At 42.7% G+C, this 22,205-nt stretch overlaps 1 protein-coding gene across 10 annotated transcripts in view; it reads left to right on the top strand.

Annotated features, from left to right (window-relative positions):
- The window catches only part of DOCK10 (dedicator of cytokinesis 10), a 137,710-nt gene that overhangs the window by 18,139 nt on the left and 97,366 nt on the right, over positions 1-22,205 (top strand). For 4 of the 10 annotated variants that reach the window (XM_064721569.1, XM_064721571.1, XM_064721570.1 and 1 more), the window contains exon 1: positions 1,529-1,853. The exons of 2 other annotated variants lie outside the window; for them this stretch is intronic. In XM_064721569.1, coding sequence (XP_064577639.1) covers positions 1,689-1,853 — 165 coding nt within the window. In that variant the 5' untranslated portion in view covers positions 1,529-1,688. Of the gene's footprint in view, positions 1-1,524; positions 1,854-20,125; positions 20,349-22,205 lie in introns of those variants that run through there. 4 more of the 10 variants (XM_064721574.1, XM_064721572.1, XM_064721577.1 and 1 more) reach the window with 3 other exon arrangements.

Genomic DNA, 22,205 nt, shown 5'->3' with positions numbered 1-22,205 from the left:
AACAAGCATGGTAGGAGCCCCCTCTGCAGGGTTTGCTTCTGGGGGGCAGGACATCTCACCAGGGAGTGAAGGATGTGCCCAGGAGCGTCCAAGGGGAGGAAGAGCCAGGTGGGTGCATTGGCAGGGCTGGGGGCCAGGTTGTGCAGTGCCTGCCAGTGCTGCTCTTTTCCATATGCACAGAAAGCTGTTTGCTCTAAAGAAATAAGGGCAAAAAATAATGGTGATGAGTTTGTTGCTGTTAAAGGACAGAGCTAAAGGATTTACATTTTCTGGGAAATGCTTTAATTAGAATTATGATGTCTTTTGCCAGATTGCTGAGCAATTGAACTCTACTTAAGCCCAGAAAAGGTACTTCCATAAAAAGTTTTCAGTGTAGTTCCTGGCTCTGATTGTGAAAGAAGGTATTATTTACAAATATCTCATTAACAGACATTATAAAGTTGATTATGTCCCCGTGGGAATTGATGACAAAACTTTTCATGGCCTTCATTAGAAACTAAAACCTTTTGATGCGAGGTAAATACGGTTTTGGGTGCACATATAATAAAGTTATACATATTAGCTTAAAAGCAGCTGCTCTGGAAGCCCTATTGGAAATTTTTAGTTTTCCTAATGTGCAGGAGAAATCCATTTTCTGTAGGTATTTTTAGTGCTAACTTCCTCTCCTGTGCTATTATCTTACACACTCTGCCATTAGTGCTTGCTGTGTTTCCAGGTCAGCCATGTGATTGCCGAGCATCCCTGCCTGCCTTTGAATGACTTGCCAGGCAGGAGCCAGAGGGGCAAGTTGTTGGTGCTGGCTGCCAGCAGCAGCTTCCCCCAGCCTGATAACACAGAGAAACCCTGTCTCCTCACCCTCTGGGAGGGTCACCACTGTGTGGTTCAGAGTGAGACCCTGCCCCTGTGTAGGTGTAGAGATGTTTCTCTGTGAAGGCAGGAGGTTGTGTGTAGGAGCACAGAACAGCCCCACTGTTGAGGGGCATTTCAGAGCTGCTACTTCGCCTTGAGCCGTGGTTGTTTCAGTGTGAGCTGGATGAAGCACACAGATTTCTGCCTTTTTGCCACTTGTTACATTTACAACTCAAATGAACTTGCTTCAGAAAATTGCAAGAAGTGGTGAAAAATTGTAGGCAAATCCCTCTGTGATTTTTTTTTTTGTGTGTGTGTGTGGTAAAAAACCCCTTAGGCAAACTGTTTTAAAGCCAGCAGTGCTGATAATGAGAGTTAATAACTTTGCAGATATTGGCTTTTTTGCTACGTATGACTTTTTTAAGAAGGTATTTAAACTGATCCAGGCAGTTGCTGTGGATGCCTCTGTGTGTGTTTAATGAACAGCTGGCTCTTTTGAACTGGGAATTTTAATACTTTCAGTTCCATGAAACTGGAGTCGGAGCAGGCGGATGATTGTACAAGAGAGGGAGTGCATTTTCTCATGCGAATTCAGGAGCAGAGAGGGAGGGAGAGGAAAGCATCGTAATATTGCGTGTGTTTCTGTTTCAGTGGATCAAATCTTTCCTCTGTCTGCATCCAAGCTATTTGGTTGTGATCAGATGATCAGAGCTCAAGGAAGCGATTGGAGAGCGAGCTGGCTGCAGCTGCACTGTAGGCTGTTTTCAGGGACAAGGAGCCACTGTTTTTCAAACATAGCATAAACATAGAAGTTATTTTGTAGGCTTCAGGATGCAGATATGGGTTGTGCTGCCAGCATTGTTCTGCTCCAAGCCTTTCGTTCTGTGGTACAGAGGAACTGTCCACATATCTGCAGGCGCCGGCGACGAGAGGAGTTGTCACATGAAATTCTGCCGCTGGACAGTGATGATGAAATGAGCAGACCCAGGACTCTCATCATAATGGTATGGTACACTTTAACTAAGAGAGAGGTGACAGAATTATTATTGCAGATGTGATGTGATTATTATTTTCCTTTGAGTATATATTTGCAGAGAGAGAGCATTGACAGGCAGTTTGTCACTTGGGTTAGTTTGCTGCTGGATTTGCTGTATCTATAATGCTGCTTTATAGGTGAAGCTGTAAGCTGCACATAGGCTCTGTGTAAAGCAAATGTTCTTCTATTTAATTGTTGGTGGGTTTTGTTCGTGAGATAAGCAGCACTGGAGCCAGTAGCATGGTTATGCTTTATTTCAGAATTGGAATTCCAAACAGCAGACAGCTTAGGAAATGTTTGCTATGGCTGTTCATCATAAAAACAAAAACAAACACAAAAGCCAAACAAAACAGAGAAAACCAATCTTTACTTGCACCCAGGATGCAGTTGGAATTCATATGAAGTTATATGCAAATAAACTCCCGTATATCTTTGCTTCAGACAGTTTGCAGCAGCACAATGTTTGCTGGATCACTGCTTCCTGGGTTACTGAGTTGTCTCTGTTCTTTAATGAAGGAGGGCTTGAAAGGCTGTCTGTCTCTGAGAGTCATTTTCTTCCTGAATTTAATTTTTATTTTGTCATGGGAATATAATAAGCATTATAGGTTTAATAGAAATAATCAGGGTTATTCCTGATTATAAATCACTGTTTCAGAATGAGGAATACACTTACTGCCTAGTTACTGCTCTTCCTTGCCAAATACACATATGGTGAGCATTTCCAGAACCCTGGAGTGGTTTGCATCTGAGTGGCAATAATTTGTTACTCTGTGGCTATCACTCGATAAAAATACTACCAAGACACTCAAAATAATATTTTTGTCATTTTTTCAGGACACTCATTTATATCATTTAAATGGTAGAGATTTGATGAAGTTCAAAGTGCACTCTCATGGTACTCTGATCTCACACAGGGCTGTAACTTAGTGGTAGAGGGTAACATTAGAGAATTTAATAGCTGTCCTGAGCAGCTGTTTTGAGCAGAGCATTGCTGCCCACGGAGAGGTGTGTGGTGCAGTCATGGCAACGATAGTAGCAAGGACCCAATCTCAGCAGTGCTTTATGTATCAGCTGAGGGTATTCTCCAGTGCAGGGAGGAGTTGCATGGTCATGAGCAGGAAGGAAGTTGATTTCATCATTGTCAGTCTGATGTTAAAGCTTCCTTTGCTCTAAAAGTATCTATGTCTATAAAACAAACTTTTTTTTTTTTTTTTTCACTTAATGGTTAAATAAATGACCTCAACAGCATTTAAATGAATAAATGGGTCCTTTCTGGTAGTAATTTCAAGCATGATGAAGTGAGAAATGTCTGGAAGCACACCCGAGTATGGATCATCTGTGTAACTTGCTTCAGTCCGTGGAAGAAAAGGGTAGTCTTGGGTGTTGTGGCAGCAAACACTGTGCCAGCCCTGCCAAACCCAGAAATACGCAGCAGCAGCTTGGGTTGTGTTCCTTTGCGTGGTAAATCCTGTGAGATCAGGGCTCCAAGAGCCAAGGTCTCTGGGCTCTCAGGGAGGTGAGGCTTTGCCCTGCAGTGTGGAGGGAGCTGTGGGAGGGGAGACACTCTGGTCAAGGTGATGTTACTTGATGCTGGATGTGGGCTCTGGGATTCCCTCAAACTCATTCCCCAGCTATGCTAACAGGGGCTTAGGTTTTCTCTGTCAGTGGTTGATGCATTGGTGCTTGTCCTGCCAGAAGGCTGCCCTTCCCCAGGAGCTTGGTGGGATCATTTTCTCCCTCTCAGTCCCTTTGAGAAGAGGAGGAGGACTCAAAAAAGTCAACATTTGCCCAGCAGCTTTCTTCCCAAGTGCCTGCCTGCACCTACTCCTGTCCTCAGGCTGGGGTAGGTGCAGGCAGGCACTTGGGAAGAAAGCTGCTGGGCAAAGGTTGACTTTAGACACATCTTTCTTTTCAGGATATGTATTATCATCAAGCTTTTGTTTTGAAGCAGTTAATTATGTAAATATCTAAATGAATTTGCCGTTAACCTTGCACTTAGGGTTAGGAGTGATGTGGAGACCTGGCAAACTGAGAAAAAAGTTCTGCTTCAGAGCACTTTGTGGCAGAATGGATGGTCCTGTTTCCATCTGAATTCATGTTACTTGAAAGAGCAGCATGATTAAGAGAGTTGGAGGCTACTGGGCCTTAATACAACACGTTATGGTCACAACAAATTCGTTTTTCCCCTGGGTCTGTTGTAGATCATTGAGGATTATGTCTGGATAATAGAGTGGAGGCAGCTATGTAGATGAGCAAGAGTGTTTGGTTCCCAGTGCCATTATGCACGTTGTGCAGATGCCAGGAGCTAAACTGATCCAAATGAGATTCCCAAGTGCTCAGTCTGAGGGCAGTGAGTAACTGGAGTGCCAAAGAAGGGAGGTGAGGAAATCTCAAATGCAGAATTCCAGAGGTACACTGATGGGCCTGGGTGTGATCTTTTTGCTCCTGCCAGCTGAAGATCTGGCACTCTGCCTGCCTTCAGATGAAATGGTCTTACCTCTGTAGCTTGTGTGCCACTGCCTCTATGAGCCTTTGGTAATGATTTCAGGAGACAATCTGTGCCTTCTGATTGAACAGCTTTTTGAAGTCACCAGGCTCTGTGATCTATTCTTACAAGTTTGCCTGTCCTGTGTGTAGCTAAAGTAACATTTTGGTGTTGCCTTGATACAGAAAGCAACCCTGAATCAGAACAGCATTCTACCCTGAAATACTTCAAGTGAATAAACAGCTCTAGGGATGTGCCCCATTTTCCTTTGTTAGTCACTGAAGAAGAAGATCCTGCTAGGATATTCTTCTAGGAATTGTTTTTGCCAGTGGCACTCTAAACAGGAGATTCTTTGGGTGCACTCTATGAGAAAAGAAGGGAAGAAGTCCCAAGCAGAGCCTCCAGCTATTGCTTAATGGCTACCTAGTAATCACTGTGTGATGCCTTTAGGCATCACAGCAGGCATTTCTAACATTCTGGTCCTTGCAGAATGTGAGGATTGATGTCTTTATTCAGAGAATTTTTTTTCTTCTGTTTATTAGTTTAAAAATCTGATTTTACCCTTAGGCAAGACCGATAAATCATTAGATCATTAGTTTCAGATCTTGACTGGATCCACAGAGCTGGGAGAGATGTTAGAAAGAAAAAACTGTAAATTCTCTGTCAATTACTATGGTGTGTCATCTTCTCTTGGATGAAATCCTGGAATGTGCCAGAGACATGGAAAATAAGTGTCCAAACAACCTCTAATATGGTGTACAAGTTCAATCAATTTGTTCAGTGACAGTGATTTAATTGACCCTTTTTTTCTGTACCTTTAAGACCATGTCTGCAAGAATTGGCTTTCAAAATAAGACTGAGATGATGAGGTTTGAGGTACTAAAAACCTTTCTAGAGTGAATGCAAATGGCTGTGCATGCTGTTTCCACAACAAAAAGGAGAAGAGGAAGATGCCTGAAGGAAGAAAATGAAGTACATGGGTTATGTAGAGCTGTTTGGTGTTTTAAGGGGGCCACTAACATTCAAGATGATGGTTTGCATTTGGAACTTGTGACTTGAAGTTGAGCTTTATCTAGTAGGTCATTCTTTGGGTTTATTAATGCAATTATTACAAACTGTGCCAGCTGAGGTTTGTGTGATAAGAGCAAAGTGTATTTGAGGATATGATCCTACTTTCCCCCACCCCCAGCTCTCCTGCCATTGGTAATAAGCTCCGTAAAAATGTAAAAATTATTTTGCATTTTGAATAAAATAGTGTAACTTGAGCTGACTTATTAGCTTGAACACAGAAATATCCACTTCATTAATGCTGCCCAAGCTGCTTCTCAGGTCACTTAGTTTGTAAATGAATTTTTACTCTTCTAAAAGCAGTAAAGAGAACAGAAACATAGCTTTGAGAAATTTTCATCATCTAATATTGAAGTTTACCTGCAGAACTGTGTTCCTTAAGTTTTGTTGTAGAGTCTGTGTTCATTTTCTACTTTCAGTTGAAATAATTTTGTGCGCCCGTCTCATTTGTATGCATTTCTCTCCTGAAGGCCTGTACAACAGAAGTGCTATCAATGGGTGGCAACTCTAGGAATTGCAGGATCTCTGACTCATAACTTAGTGGTTTTGAGTGTGGGATTGTGTCTGTGTATACTCAAATGGTGGGCAATTACAGTGCCTTTTGGAGGCTCGAGCCTGGGAACAGAATGGTGTTCTTGCAATGTCTTGGAGGAGGGATTGTCTTTGCAAAGCAAGATTTGCAAAGTGAAAAAAAAAATACTCAAAATTTTCATGACTTCTTAGCTCAAGTCAGTAGCTTCAATGTGTAATACACTTTTAAGCAACAATAAGCATATGGAGCTTTATTTGACCTTAACTTCCACTTCAGCACTTGACCTCAGCAGGAACAGAAACAGGCCCATGTTTGAATAAATGAATAACATTAGTGTGTAAAGAGGAGAAGTAGTAAGTGATGCACAAAATGCAGTTCTGCTTCAGAGTCATTCTGGCCACTGTTGCTGTTACCTTTGCAGTGTCTCTGTGTGCTGTGCCCCATGCCCCTCAGAGCTGTGAGTGACTGCAGTGACTGCCAGCCCTTCCTCCCCTGGGCACCAGGGACAGTGTCCCTTGCTGCTCCTCAGCAGCATGTTGGCTTTGTGTTGGTGTTTACCCATTCAGACAGCAGCTGAGGCTCTGGGTAGAGTGAGTTATATACAGAGGGGGAAAAATGTGGGTCAGTTTTCACTCTTCAGTGTTGCAGTGCCATGTAGTGTATGCATATGGTACAAAAAAATCTGGTGTTAAAAGTGGCCTTTTACCACTGAACAAATCTTCTCCATCTGACTTTGGTACTCTGAGCAATGTTTTATATTGCTTTCACTTCTTATTAGTGTTGCAGCAATGTGTATGGTATGACAGTGTGTGAAATGTAATTATTGTGAATGTGTTAACCAAATTTTTTATGACAGCTTATGAAGAGTGTGGGCTCAAAGCAATAAAGTGATGAAAACATTCTCCTATATATGAGGAATTTATTCTCTCTTTTTCTAGGGAAAAAGAGAGAAGCAAGCTATTTATTTTTAAGCAATGCCTACCTGAAAGAGTAAGATATAAATTAAAGAGGCACAGAAAGTCTGTAATTCTCAGTTCTTGGGAGTGCTTTGGGAAGGTGATTTATGCATTTCACAAAAATCCCAATTTAGGATGTATGTTCAAAATACTACTTGAGAGAGAAGAAAATTGACCTATAGAAAGGCAGGGGAACTTGATTAAAGTCAAGAATACAAAGAAAGAAACAAACCTGCCCAAGAAAAGCAGGAAAAAGACAAGTCAGGTTTTTCAGGCTTTGGCCACCTGCAGGCACAGTGCTGAGGCACAGGCACATGACAGAGCTGTGCACACATGTTTGGTTTGTCACCGTTTTGTCAACGATGCTCTGCAGTTCACTTGGCTCCAGCTCTCATGGGCTTTAGCAAATGCAAGCTTTCTGTGTTTCCCTTCATCCTTTTGCTCTGTGGATTGTCTGTCACACAGAGGAGGTAGGGGAGTTAAGATCCCAGTGATCTGTGTAGTCTGGGATTTTGGAGCAGGGGCAGTGGCAGTGTGGTGGCAGCAGGGACAGTGGCAGCAGCAGGGGCAGTGGCAGCGTGGTGGCAGCAGGGGCAGTGGCAGCATGGTGGCAGCAGCCCTCACATCTGCCCGTGCGCTCGCTGTCCCTGGCCCAGGCTCTGGCAGCCTGGGTCTCTCTGGCTGAATTAGGGCAGTTGCAGCTGCTTCCAGGAGAGCACAAAGGAACAGTATATTAAGCTCATGCTTTCAGAAAGTGATATTAGTGCCAGCCCTCAGCCCTTGCCTCTCCCTGGCCTTAACTCACTGCTGGCTGCAGCCCTGAGAGCCGGGCTGGGCTTTCTTTTTCCTGCTGTTGTCAATACAGAATCCTCAGAGTAGCACTGAACTGGATTTAAATGCATATGGCTGAGTCCAGAGTCCATTTCAGGCCTTTGGCCACAAATATGGGATATTGATTTGGCTTGGAAGCAGTTGTGCCCTGTAAGAGGTGTGCTGAGTGCAGGAGGGAACCATAAAGACACCAGGGCCCTCAGAGAGCACTGGCCAGCCGAAAGTACTGCCAAAGGAAAAGCTGCTTACAGGGAGGGCTGTCGAGGCAAAGACAGTGTGTAAGAGAGCAAGAGTTAAGTGATGAGAGAGAAGCCAAGAGGGAAATGTCTTCTCATCTGAGATTCAATAGGCACACTGCTGTTAAACTTTGGTCAGGTACTTGATTTTGGAGGGCTACCCACCATTACTCTGCTGATATATCATATTCTAATGCTGCTTTTTTCCTCCCACCTTGTTTTCTTCAAAAGCTTTGGTTTTACTTCAGTGTGAGTCTGTCTCTTCCTCACTGATATTAAATTCTTCTCCCTTGTCCTTCTTCCATCTCCCCCTTCCTAAAGTGTAAAATCATCTTCTGCTTTGACTTCATCATAAATATGCTCCATTCCCCTCCCCTGCCTGGACTGAAAATCTGTATGGAGTGCAGGAGAACTGTTCCTGGTATTTCCACTTCCATGAAATTTCTTCCTTACAGCACCAATCTTAGTACACTTGTTCTAAACCTAGTTTAAATAAACCAGAATGCCAATTTATCACATTTCAGACAAAAGCATGATGCAAAGTTTCACTGCTCTTGAGAGACAGAGCTATATCTCTGAACGTTTATCTCCATGCTTCATACTCTTGCATCCATCAGAACTATATAGGAGCAGGTTTGTTATCTTCAGAGCGTTTGGAGCTAAGGAAGATGAAGGAAAATGGACTGTCAAGGAAATATGGGAACCATTCCTGGTCCTTCAGCTTTAAATCACTTCCTTGAATAATTAAGGCTTCCACCTTGAATTAGTGATTGGAGTGAGGAATACCACAATAGTGAAAGGGTTAGGATTCAGCATCAAAAAGCAAGTCACATGAATTCTTCAGGATGTTTTGGGTGGCAAGGGTTTGACATCATCTCAAGGCACTATTCCAAGTCCAGTCCAGCTGAAGCTGGCTCAGACCATGGGCCATGATCTCCTGTGCCAAGGTGTGGTAGCTGTACATGTGTCACACATTTACAGTCAGACAGAAACTGATTACTTCATTTTTCTGGGGCTGAATTGTTTCTCTCATTTTAAACTCTGTAATTAAATATATTCTATAAAATGTACTTTCATTATCCTGTTAATGTGGTGCCTCTTCAGAACAAAATGTTATTTTCTGTCCAAACAGAAAGAAACGATGTGCAATATCTTACTTTACAATTGCTGTCTGTTAATAATTACTGCCAATTTGTGGTTTGCTTAAAAAATAATAGATTCTCTGTGTGTGGTTTTCGATGAAAAATAGCCATTGTGATGTTTGTTGGACTTTCTGCCTCAGGGATCACTCTGAGTACAGTGTATGGAGCCAGTTGAATCGAATACTTCGAGTCTTTGGTGTTTGTTTTTCCTCACTTCTCATCTGTCAACTGCTGTGCTCATTTTCTTTTCATTAGTATGGATACTTGCATGCAGATGAGTCAGCCAGATTCAGTTCTCAGTTAAATGTGTGCAAATCCAGCAGAATAAGGTTTTGACTTACAGCAGTAAACCAGATCAGAAGTTTAATTCTGTGCTGCTTGCATGTTTCTCACTCCAAAAAAAGAAATCATGAAGTTAGAGTGGAAAATGTGTGTGGCCTGGTTGGATCAGTCAGTGGTTGACTCTGAAATGGGGATGCTGGGAGTTGAATATCATGCCACCAATCACTCCTCACTTTCTTTGGCGTTTCAAGTAAGGGTTTGGTGTTATTACCTTGATGTTTTCCACAGGTTGTGACTTCTGTGCTAAAATTAGCTTGTGCAGAGTATAAGCCTTAGCAGTAAAGAGATTAATTACTGAAATGTGGACTCCTGGAACCAGATGCTCCCCCATCGTCTGAGATGTTTCTGCCATTAGTAAATTATGTGCAAACATTCATTGCAGCCATCACTATAGGAGACCTGATTTTAATGAGATTACAGGGAAGTTCTTGAGAGAAACTGCTCTTGGAATTTGGCCTATTCTTTCTCATTTTTGGATCCTTCTCTTTTATGGCTTGAAGTTAAAGAATAAAAACTGCTCACACAGCTGATCTTCCTTTTCAGTGCCTTAGCCCTTTCCCTGTCTTTATTCTCCCATGAGCTTGAGGAGAGCTTTGCTCACCTCCCTAGAGCTCCCCAGAAAATGCACCCAGCTGCCTGTTTGGTCTCTCCACCTGCCAGGTGGTGCTTGAGCCTGACTTTGCTCATCCCACCTGTGACTCTGTTGGCTTTTGCAGTGCTCCAGTTCCTCCAGCTATTGTCCACTGCCAGCTCTTTGGTTTTAAAGAAGGGCACAGCCCTTGAGGTCCAGTAATCTAAGCAGTTACCTAATATTTTGTTTGTTGCCAAGAATGTCCAGTTCCTTTGGCCTTTCAACCTTGCAGCTGGCTCTCCTTTTATCTTTAACTGGGCTGTTGGGAAAGAAACCAAGTCCTTTATTTGCTGTCTGCTCCCAGGTGTTGGACATGTGCTCCCTAGGACATCCTCCAGATGAATGTGAGCATCACATGTGGCAAAGGCAAAGGGAAAGCAATCCTAACCTTGAATCTGGTGCACCCAGCAGGAAACATTCACTGTTGCTTTGCACTTTCCAGTATTTCAGATACACAGTGTATTTTGTTGTTTATGATGCAGCTGATTCTTCGTGATGACTGTTTGCCCCTTGCAGCACCTGATTTTATGTGTGGTGACAATGCAGCAAAGGTGTCACCTGGGGAGGGACTCGTGACTGCAGTGTTTGTGCATCTGTCACCTGCTTTTGTTCAGAAACCCTCTGACCAAGCAGCTCTGACAGACAGCATGCTCATTCCTCAAACTCTTCTGCAAATGCAAAATGTTTTAGCAGAATGTATGGAAGTATACAGAATACTCATAAACACAGTTTGAGCTAAAGAACTATTTGGAAATAATAGAAATGTTTACTAACATGTGCTTAATTCTGCTTTTTATATAAAATATTAAAGTGAATCCAAGCCTGGAATTAAACCAATATGTTTTAGCCTGTCCTTTCTGAATCTAAATGAAACTGTGTCAGTGAATAAAATGTAATTCTGAAACATTTCACTGTATTAAAAAAGCCAGTTCTTGAAGAATGCACCAAAGCAGACCTGCCCAGATGAAATGTTTGAGATGAGCTGACATAAAAGTTTGTACCAGCTCCCACTGAGAAGTTTCTTTACACAGTATTTTTAAGCTGCCAAAAGCTTTTGTACGTGCTAAGTGCTTGCCAATTTTTCTTTTTTAAAAGAACTCAAAGGCAATTTTAAGTTACATGAGCCTGAAGAAAAAATCTGAATTGGTGGCTAAACATTGTGTTTTGTAAAATGCATTCAGAAGACAACTGTATTTCTTGGAAATATTTTCAAAAAAGGTTTTGTTCCTACAGTCAGGACGTGTCTGCAGTGTTTCAGGCAGAACAAGGAGCTGAGTGAGGAGGAACTGCAGCAAACTCTGCTTTATTTCCCATCCACATCCTTTTCTGGCACTTGTTTATGCCTGGCTGTTGTGTGTATTTGTAGGAAATCAGAAGTTAACCTTTTAGTTTCTGACTTTCTGACCAATTCTTTTGTTTCCAGCTCAAGTGGCACTTAATAGAAACAAGAGTCATGATGCTCAAGCAATTTCCCAGTGAAAAGGAATTTTTTGGACTTTCCAGAATTTCCATATTAAAAACCCCCCAGGATTTCCAAATTTAAAAAAGACTTTTTGGTACAGAGTCAGTTGTCAGTGGCCAGCTCAGGGTTGATATCAGGCCAGAGTGAAGGTGCAAACAATTGTGTCTGTGTGTTGGATACAAAGAGCACAATATGGGAGGAGGGAGAAACACAAGGGGAGGAATACTGGCTTATCCCACTGGAGAAAATCATCCAGAAAGGGTGAAGGAAGAGGAATCACTATGATTCAGCTCTCTCCCTTGCAGGGGCTGGGACCTGGAAGCTTAGAGCAGCTTTACTGTGTTAAAAATGATATCATTTTGGAGCTGTTTTCCAGTTCACTGAGAAATTGCAAATAAATTTTGCTCTTTGGTCTATCCTTGGACAGAAGAGTTCTATAGAAACTTCTTGGGAGGCCTTTAATACCTCACAGAATTCAGACAGACTTACAGGAACTGGAATATTACAGAGAAGGGTGAGGAGAATCTGCAAAATTAGTCCATGACTACATTTGTACATAAGGAGTGGACCTGGACTGACCTGAGAAATAACTATGAGGGGGTTGATGAAAGTCATACAAATCAAGAGTGGTCAGAGGCATGTAAGCTTTGCTTGCAGTTTTTTCTCAGAAAAGTGAGAGAGGATGGACTAGGGATCATCAAATTAAACTTGTGGGATACATGTTTTGGGGAAAAAATGTACTGAATTAACATTAAAACTGAATTTCCTTGCCACAAAATGTGTAGGCTTGAAGGATGACTGCAAAAATTTGTGAGAGAAAAGTCTTGAGAACTGGTAAATATGCTTGTGCTGTGTCAGGCTGGGAATCTGCATGAGTGCAGATTGAAAGGGTGTTCAGGAGAAATTCTGTCCCAGTGACCACATTCTGTACTTCTACCTAAGCACCTGCAGACACAGGTGCAGAAATGTGGTTTAAATCCTAACCATGCTTACAAAAACTGAAATTTGGAGTGGGATAACTGAAGGAGTACGATTTGATGAATTACGTTATATCTCTTTTTTTTGGTCAGGGTTGGGTTACATGTAATTTTAATGACTTTACATGGGCTTACTCAGGGGCACTAAGCACTGGCACTTGGTATTTCCCTTATGGTTTTTGCCTTCTTATTTTGGTAATACTGAAGATTGCATTTTTTTTAATGTCTCAATTAGGATAAGCAATTTTTAATTAAGAAATTAAACTCAAAGGTCTGGAAAGGTGAAACAATTCTCTGGGTTCACAGAAAGTTGTGTCAGAGTGAGAAATACCATATCAGATGTTGGCACAATTTGATGATGTTTTATTTTCCGTGTTCCAGGAGAACAAAAAGAGAAGGGCAATGTCAAAAGGACACAAATTGTATTTCTCTCTTTTCCACACACCAGATTTAATTAATGTAAATATGACTTGCAGAGTTTTATACTTCACACCTCTTTTTTCTAAAATGAGAAAATAATCTTGCTTATTTGCTTTTGAAATTTGTGTGCTTTCTGTCTCTTCCAAAATGCCATTATTAACTTTCAATTATAGGATCCAGATGATGAATTATTACATGCAGCTGTTTTCTCAATTGCTTAAGATACCCACAGGCACTAGAATAGGGTATACAGGGTTTGTGACATTGATTGTAAGTTACAAATATATTATAACAAACAAAATAATGATTGTAGAATCAGCTTGCACATATATGGAGGTGTGTTTTAGTGTTTAAAAAGAAAAGAAAAGGAGAGGATTCCAGGATATTTTATATCAATATTATAGCATTGTAGATGTTGGTTGTGACCTTGAGTAAATGAGTTGCCCAACCTCCTTTTGCTTCAGTTATTCCTGCTGGAAAATTGGGTGAAAATGTGGATTCTCTTTATAAACCAGATGTGTTGATCTGAGGTTTCTCTTAGTAAAGAAAAAGAAAAAATCATTTTTGCAGCGTAGCATAGACCTGAATAAAAAGGATTAAAATTACATTCAGAAAAGCAAGCGACAGGAGCCAAAGTCACAGCTGCATTTTTGTGTCTGGAGATACTATAAAGTCAGATCATTAAGTTATTTATTCACCTTTCAGGTCCCTTCATCACTATGTGTGTTGCTATCAAGGGCTGATTCCAGCCTGAGTAGATGGGGTAATGTTTATTTGAAATTTCCCAATGGATAACGCTAAAGCAGAAATTAAAGTAATTGCATATTTTGCTTTTGTACACATCAGCAGGGCAACATTTCTAATGGGAAGTTTATTCTTGCAGTCTGATTGCTGGTGTAAGAAGCAGCAGGGTAGGTGCAGGCCAGTTTGTGCCCAGGCTGTGCCCAGCTGTGCCCTCGTGGGGCTGCAGTACCCTGGGGAGCCTGGCACTGGCACAGGGCACCAGCTGGGAGCACCATGGCACAGGACCAGTGCCCTGCTCCCTGTGCTCCCCGGGGCTCTGTGCCCACAGGGCTGATGGGGCAGGAGAGGAACGGCAGCAAGCAGGAGAGCTGGGGTGGTGGTGTCTGTAAATGAGACCATCATTAGGTTCTCCAGAGCCCTTTTCATTTTCATTCAGCCTTGGCAGAGGAATGTATTATATTATTTGTTATTTGTATCATTATTTATGCCAGGTGGGTTTCCAGCTTGGGAAGCTGCTGGAATGATGCTGTGGGGTGAGCTGACAGAAATGTGGTGGGGCAGGTTGGGAGCAGGATGGGGTGTGCAGGAGGAGCAGTGCTCTCAGGCTGTGGGACAGGGAGGGGCTGCCTCTGCTCAGCCAAGCCTGCTTCCCTGACAGGAGGACAGCAGGATGCTCTTTAGGAGGTGTAAATTCAGCAAAGGGACGTAGCAAGTGGCTTCTGGGGTGTGGAAGTTAGCAGCCAGCCCGTGTTGAGGTTGAGATGGTGAAGTGACTATCTGCTGCTGTGTGGGTGATCAGGCTGGGAGCTGCCAAAGGGCTCTCCCAAGGCCTTTTCCTCACTCCATCAGGGACCCCTTTGGCTCTGGGTAATTCTCTGGCCAGGCACAGACAACCTGTGCATGGCTCCTGCCACCACCAGCTGAGCTGCAGGGGCCGTTTCAGCCTTGCATCCAGGGCAGAGAGACACAGCAGCCTCTGCCAAGGTGGTGTGTGTGAGTGCACTGATGATAGCTGGGGCACAAAGAGAAGGTGAAGGCACAGAGGGAGGAATTGCTGAGATCAGCACCCCAGTCTGCCTGGGAAGAACAGAGATGGATTGACACAGGCAGAGGCTCTGACATCAGGGAGTGCTCTCTGGATGATCTGTTAGCAGAGCTCTGACAGATAGAAGGGCTGCTTCTCATGGATATTTATGCAGGGGCACCGTTCCCCTGCCTTGGAGAGCTCACCTTGTGTGCTGATGTCGTTTTAACTGTGATGGATTCCCAGCCCTTTGCCTGGTCAGAGTGAGCTGTATGGATGTGTGGGCAAAATGCTGCTCTAAAGGCTTTGTGGAGTGTTTGCATGCAAGGCTTGATGTATCAGCTTAAGCTGTTAAACCACGGGTGGAGTCATATTTCTTTAAAAAAAAGGTGATTCAATTTCAGTTGATTCAATACTAGAATGGCTTTGCAAAAGGTTGCTGTAGATGTAGTTTTTCTAACTCAGTTGTTTTGACCTTTCTTTTTACATTGTTTTGGTTTCATATTTTTCCTTTTTTTTAAAAGAAAGGACATGTTTATATGTGTATGGATCAATAGTGAGCATTTAACTCCAAAATACAACCTCTTGGTTTGATTTGGGAGTTTTTTGATAGGGGAGGAGGAGAGGAGAGAATGTTCAGTCTCTGACAAAGGGGTTGGGATGGAGATCACTGGTGCTTTCTGTGGTCTTTGTTAGGTGCTAGTAAAAAGCAGCTGTCTGTCCCTGCCCCCAGTGCAGTGATCTGCTCCACCTGTCCAGCATGAAGCTTTTTGCAGGGCAGTTTTTGGGGGCAGTCACACACCACTGCAGAGCCTGGACCATGCAGGTAAGGTGAATGTGGTGTCCAGTCCCTGTCACCTCAGCTGTAGTCTCACAGTCCCATTAGGAGGTTTTTGACAGTCATATCTGAAAAAAACACATCCAGTGTGGGGCCACTCAGTGCAATCAATGTCCTAGAGAGCATTCTGACCACAGAAGGACAGTGTGCAATATCTGATCTTGCTGGCTTTGCCCAAACCCAAACTGGCTTCTGTTCAGGGTGTCACAGACTGTGGTGGGGACTTGCTGGGGATTAACACTGGACTCATGAAAAGCAGCATCAGCCTGTCTACCTGCACTGCCTGGGTGCTGTGGGATATTAACTGTGTAAATCTCCTCATTGTTGGCCTCAGAAGATGAGTACACCAGCTAGGTCTCCAAGTTTTGAATAAAATTACATGAAAATATTAAAATTTAAAAAGAAAAATTTATAGAGCTCTTTGTGACCCTCTTCAGGAGCCATGATTTTTCTTCTTCTCCCCAGTACCTGAGCTATTAGCTGCCTGTTCCCCATGTGCCAACCTGTAACGTGGTCACAGAGTGCAGGATTGTTTCTGGTCCTACCCTAGGGGCTGGCTGTTGGGCAGGGCTGACATCCTCTGGTTTTTCTTCTGTGAGTTTATTGTAGTGGTTCTTCCAGGAACTCTGAGGTGCTAGAAGTGCCACAAGCCATTCAAGGGAGGTAGGGAGGTTCTTAGCTCCACTCTGCCAAGCTGTAAAACATCAGTTGTGTCAGAAGATCCCTGTCCTGGTCTGGGCTGCACAGAGTTCCTCAATGGCAGTGTCACTGTCATCACAGGGGTCTTGGTTTATAAATGAAACAAGTGATTTTATTAAAAGGTTGAGTTTCATTTCAGAATTTAACCTTAGCATAGGCATAATATGCAGCTGATGCAGCTTGTTCAAGCAAAAGGAGCTTTCTGACTTGTTAATGAAACTTTTTCTCCAATCTGTTAAACAAAAGGCCTGAGTCAGGATTATACAATCATTCATCTATACACTGGCATAAGTCAAGATTGTGTTTCTGACTTGCACTCTGTTCAGGTCAGCATTGCTCCCAGACAGAAGTCCTGAGCTGAAGGGAAGCATTCATTCTCTGAAATTTGCTATGAATTTCATGTTTGCATGAGATTTTTTTTTTTTTTTTTTTCCTCTCTAAATCTAGGTGGAAAAAATGCCAGTGTGAGAAACAAAAGTATAAGTCCTTGATCCTCCTTGGTAGGAGTTGCTAGACTGTATTACTTTAGAAGGACAGTATGGTCAATTATTTGCTGCAAAGTAAATATTCAGCCTGTTTTGGGGTGTCTTTTGTGTTAGTTGAAGGTATGCGCTTTAGGAACTGAAATTTTGTATCTTTCTATGGCTTCTAGCAAAGCACTATTGAAATGCATTTTCTGATGATCACATGATGTACTGTAGCAGTGAATTTGTTTTGTTCAATGCTATTTTTTACATATTGCTGTATATCATAATTCAAACCAAAGCAAATGAAGCATGAAAATTAATAGATCTAAAAGGGAAATAAGAAACTCCAGAAGAAATGGAGGAAAAAGAATTAAAGTTACTATAGAACTTGTGACCCCCACTGGAAAATTAAACACTAATGGTTCTGCAGCAAAAAGAATGCATAGTTTTTTTCCTGAACTGGAGCAGAGATTTCAAATATCATTATTCTTCCCATCTGGATATTTATACATTTCTGAAAACTTCTGGGAGCAGATGAACATGTCCCACAAAGCAGAGCAGAAGGCAATTAAACACTTAATAGACTACTTTACATAATGGATTGTTTTTTTGAAGGGCTTCAGCATTCTTATTTTGACTCTATGACTTGGGTACAGCAGTTCACAAATGTGAACCAAGGCTTGTGGTTTTCCTGGGGCCTAATACCCCTCTTCTTGGAATACCTTGAGCTATGGATAATACTTCTCACCTTACACATTATAGTTCTGAATTTAAAAGCAGCACAGGAGCTTTATTCATATTACCATAACTTAACCAATTCTATAATCATCTTAAATTATTTGGCATCTTTAACTGAAGATATAGAGAAATGTTGAGGAAAAGGTAGGAAATCTTTTACAGTCACACTGATGCTAATGAAGTTTGCTTTGTACTTTACTACAAGACAAAGCATTATTACACATTTGAATGGTTTCATTATTGCCCATTACAAGAGGAATTTGCATCCAAAATAGATCTGAGAAAGGGGAGTCTTTCTTTGCAGTTGTTTGCTGTTATTTTGGTTCATATCTCTGTGTGAATGATGTAGCTTATTTGTTATTTCAGTGCTTCAACTTTTTAATGCCTTGGAGTTGAGAAAATACAGTGATTTTAGTATTGTTTCTGGAAACCTATCTGCCAGAGATATGGCAATAAATGAGGATTAATAATAATATTAGGAATGAAAATCTTTTGGACAAAAGACACTCAGTGGAGTAAACTGGATGAGGACCAGCTGGAAGCCTGAACCAAAGTTCATCTTTTGTATTATTTTGGAGTAATTCAAGTTCATTAAAGTTTCAGGAAGTGCTGGTGACCCTTATCTCAGCGGGAAGGGCACCCTGGACAGGCTCCTCTGTGCTGGGGGAGGCAGGAAGCTGAGGAGAGCCTTGCTAGGGAAAGGAAGGATGGACTCTGCTTCTTCTGTGTGACAGCTGAGTTAAGGACTGGATAAGCAAAGGAGCCTCAGAGGAGCTAATACCTGCCCAAAGTGAAGGCAGCAGAGCTGATGATTCCAGCATTAAATTTAACTTCTGGAGGGAGCTCTGGTCTTGGCAGCTGCAGTCCCTGTGTTATGTGAGAGGCACCAGGGACTCCAGCAGAGATAGCGTGGTAGTTTGAGAGAAAACAAGGGTGATTCCAGCTTGGTTAATGCTCTGCTTCTATATTGGTAGCTGCTTGAAATGTCTGCATACCTTGGCAAAGGGTTTCTGTTGTCTTTGTTGTTTCCTAGGGCCAGACAGATGCCTTTCACCACTAAGTAGGAGTGCAGTGAAATCTGTTTTAGGGCATCACACAGCAGGCTGGTAGCGCTCAGCTTAAAGGAGGTGATCTTCTCAAAGGCAAAGCTGAATGACAAAGATAATGCTGAGATGGGGGGTTAATTCAGGGGTACCACCATGTTTTAACTTTGGAAGAGAAAAGCAAGTGATCAGGATGTGGTTTTGTGGTGTTCGGGTCAGACGTGCTGGGCTCAGTGTCTCTGCTCTCCCAGAATGGAAACCTAGCATATGGAACAGTCCTTGGAACTCCTGCAGAGGTTTGTTACTTTGGATCAAATGTTACTAACCTTGAGAAATGTGTCAAAGAGGTCCTAGATTTTGTAGAACTCAGAATTATTTGTTGGAAAGGAAAAAAAAAAAATGGTGCTCAGGATAAAGTTGTAGATCTCAAAGAGAGTAATAATTAATTCAAACAAGTTGTGAGAATTATGATTTTTGTCCAATTGGCAAAAAATACAGAATGAGAAAGGAGAGAAACTATCCCTTTGTCCTAGCTATGCACACAGATACTCAATAAGAATAAAAACCTGATGCATGCCTCATGAGAGCTGTGTGCATAGGGGGAGTGCAGCATTGGTGCTGCAGCAGGATGAATCCTCAGCTGGAACAAAGAAGAAAAGGATCTGCATGTATGCCTGCACATGTGTGGGCACTGAGGGAGTTTGTTCAGTTTTAAAAGACCTTTGTGCCCTGCCAGCCTTCAGACAGCTGAGCACTGGGTGGATCTCCTACCTTAATTAAGATTTTTTTGACTAGCCATGTCTCTGCTCCTGTTGCCAGTGCAGGTTTCAGGCACTGAGTGAGGGTTTCTGCATTGCCAAGGTGCTGCTAGGATTGCCCCTGTATGGGGCAGTGGGCAAGGGGAGCTGCTGGCATTTCCCAAGTGTGGGGCATTTGGGGAGCAGGCTCAGTCTGGCAGCTTTACTTCTCCTGAGGTGGGAGCCGGGTGCGAAGCAAGAAAGTTCTTAGCTGGCAGGTTAGAAGCATTTCTAAAACCTGCTTTTTACAAGCAAAAAATGTATTTTGGACATCAGCATATTAATTTCTCTGTTTTCTCCTTTTTTAACTGTCTGCAAATTTAGGAATTTGCAGAGTTCTTCCTCTTATTGGTGTTTCGTGATATTTTGAAAGGGGAACTGCTACCTTGGTCCAAAAGCAGCAATGGCCCTGGCAGCACAAACCTGTCACTGCCTGCTCTGTGGGCCAAGTTGGCTACAGAGGGGCGCTCTAGGAGATGGCTGTGCTGTGAATGCCTTTTTTATCTTGCAGACGCACACACACACATGAAGTAAAAGTGCAGCTGTTTTGGCTTTCGAATCAGGGAGGGTGGTGAGGAGAAAGGATGTGATGGTGTTTGAGACAAAGATAGATGTTCACTTGCAGGGCTTTTTCTACAACTTCCTATTTCGATTTGCATTAGAGGTGGGGACTGGGTGCATTTATGGTTTAATGAGACGCTCTTGCCTTAATAGCAGATTGTTGTTCACAGGAAGAAATGAGTTATTGCTGGTTTTCTTCTTCTTTCTGTTCAGTTACTGTGGATACAGCATGTAACTTTTAGACCTACTTCTGCCTTGAACAGCATGTGCAGCTTCCAGTTGTTGTGCTGAGGCTGCTGAAGGAAGGAGGTTGTAGGAGCACAGTTTTTAAACAGATATTTGTTGGCTGCTTAATTCCTACGGATGCAATGAGCTTTCGGGGGAGATTCAGAAGGGAGGCCAGTGAACTGCGGAAGAAGAGAAGGACCACTAGGAGAGTGAACCAAGGAGAAATTCAAAGATTAAGCTGTGTGAGTATGCACCCTTCTTCCACCTCTTCTGAGAAATGGCTAGGAAATTGCAGGTCACTTTTAGGACTACACTTCAGAAAGAGTAGGATTTATTGCTTGTTGTTTATGTAGGAGGCACCAAGCCTCATTCAGCCTGTGGTTAGGGACTGAGCACTGGAGACTGAGACTGAAGCACTGTGAGTTCAGGAGTTTACAGAACTCAGGCACATTAGGGAGACTTTTATAGCCTCACATTGCTGGTCAGAAACATTCTGAGAGCAGCAGTGTTTCACAGTCTCTCTGGCACCTATAGCAAGTGCCTGGAACTTCCATGAAAATTGATAGTGCTGCTTCTGGAGTGAAAAGTTCCTCTGTGCTGTTTCAGAGTTTGTCATCTGTGATGGGCACCTCTCAAAGCCAGGAAGGGGAGGAAGACAGTGCAGGCAGCCACTGGAGAAAGCTCCAGAACCCTTGGTAGATAGCTAGGATGAGATTCTCCCCCATGGGCTGCACAGCAGCGTCGCCACTGACGGCTTTGGGGCAGGACTGAGCCTCCTGAAGCTGCTGTGTGGGGCACGGGGAGGCTCACATTAACTGCGCTGTGCCTCAGCTTTCCTGGCTGAAATTGAAACTGCAAGCAGCAAGAGGTAAAACCCTTAGAGCCTGCTGTTGGGGAGTCTTAGGCAAGTACTGGTTTTCAGTGTATTCTCTTCAAAGTCTACTTTAGCTCATTAAACATTTAATGGCTTCTCCAAGAAGAGACACTGAATCCTTTTTTTCAAGGCAAGGGGTGTTTAATTTTCTTCCATAGTTTTGTTCATCCAATTACTCTGTTTGCATGTGCATGCAGAGGGCTCTTTTGAGGTTTTTCAGCATGTTCAGTGTAACAGAATCAGTGATAATACAACCAAGAAGAGTATTCTCCTTTTCTTTTTTAAATAGGAAGGAAAAGAACTTTGCAGTTGTAACACTTGGTCGCCAGTTAAGATGGTTTGTGGTTCATCTAGTCATGTTTGGGTTTTGCCTGTGACTAGCTGCGTTTTTGGATAGGTACTTTACATGGAAGTGGCTCTTATTGACAAGGCTACTTTATGGTGTAGTTTCTGCTGCCCTGAGCTATTGACATGCAGTCAAAGACATGTTTAAAACATGTTTAAGCTTCATGGTATAGGGTCCCAGGAATCAGCTGCTGGTGCTGTTGAAGGCATCTGACCCTGGCAGTTCACAGGGCTTTGGTAGGAGGTAGGCTCTGCTTACTTGACTTATCCTCTTAAATCCTGGTGAGGAGGGATTCTTGTCATTTTGTACAAATCCTGACTGTATTTTATTAGTGCTCACCAGAAGTGGTTGCAGCCCTACAGGAAAGGAGACCTGGGGAAAAAGTCCAAATGGTAACAGTAAGCCAGCAGCCTGCCTGCAGATAAAGAGGAGTTTATTTGTTCCCTTTTGCGTGCATCCTCAGATAACAGAAACTAAGCATTCAGTTTAGTGGTGCTTAATACAAATATCAACAATGCATTGTAGTTTGGCCTAAAACATAGAGAGCACTGGTAACCCTGGGCCTGTTGCCTGTAGTTGGAAATAGGAAACAAGCCTGTTCCATCAGAAACTTGTGGGTCATGCTGCACTTCCCCTGACGTGGATGGCTCCTTTATGTCAGCTACCCAGCTCAGCTTTGCGGGGGAATCTGTGCTGATTTCTGTTCTTGTCGAACATAAGATAGACTAAGATGGGTCACTGTGTCATATTACTCTGTAGATGTATTTCTCTGTAGTTTGTTTAGCCCTCAGGAAATGCAGGCACACTTGGCTTTACTTTTGTGCCTTGCAATCTGTGTCTTTCTGCCCAATATTTCATAATTGGAGCATGTTAAATCTT

Source organism: Zonotrichia leucophrys, chromosome 9 (genome assembly GCF_028769735.1).
Source record: "Zonotrichia leucophrys gambelii isolate GWCS_2022_RI chromosome 9, RI_Zleu_2.0, whole genome shotgun sequence".
NCBI classification, from domain to species: domain Eukaryota; kingdom Metazoa; phylum Chordata; class Aves; order Passeriformes; family Passerellidae; genus Zonotrichia; species Zonotrichia leucophrys.
This window is presented reverse-complemented; position numbering and strand designations above follow the sequence as displayed.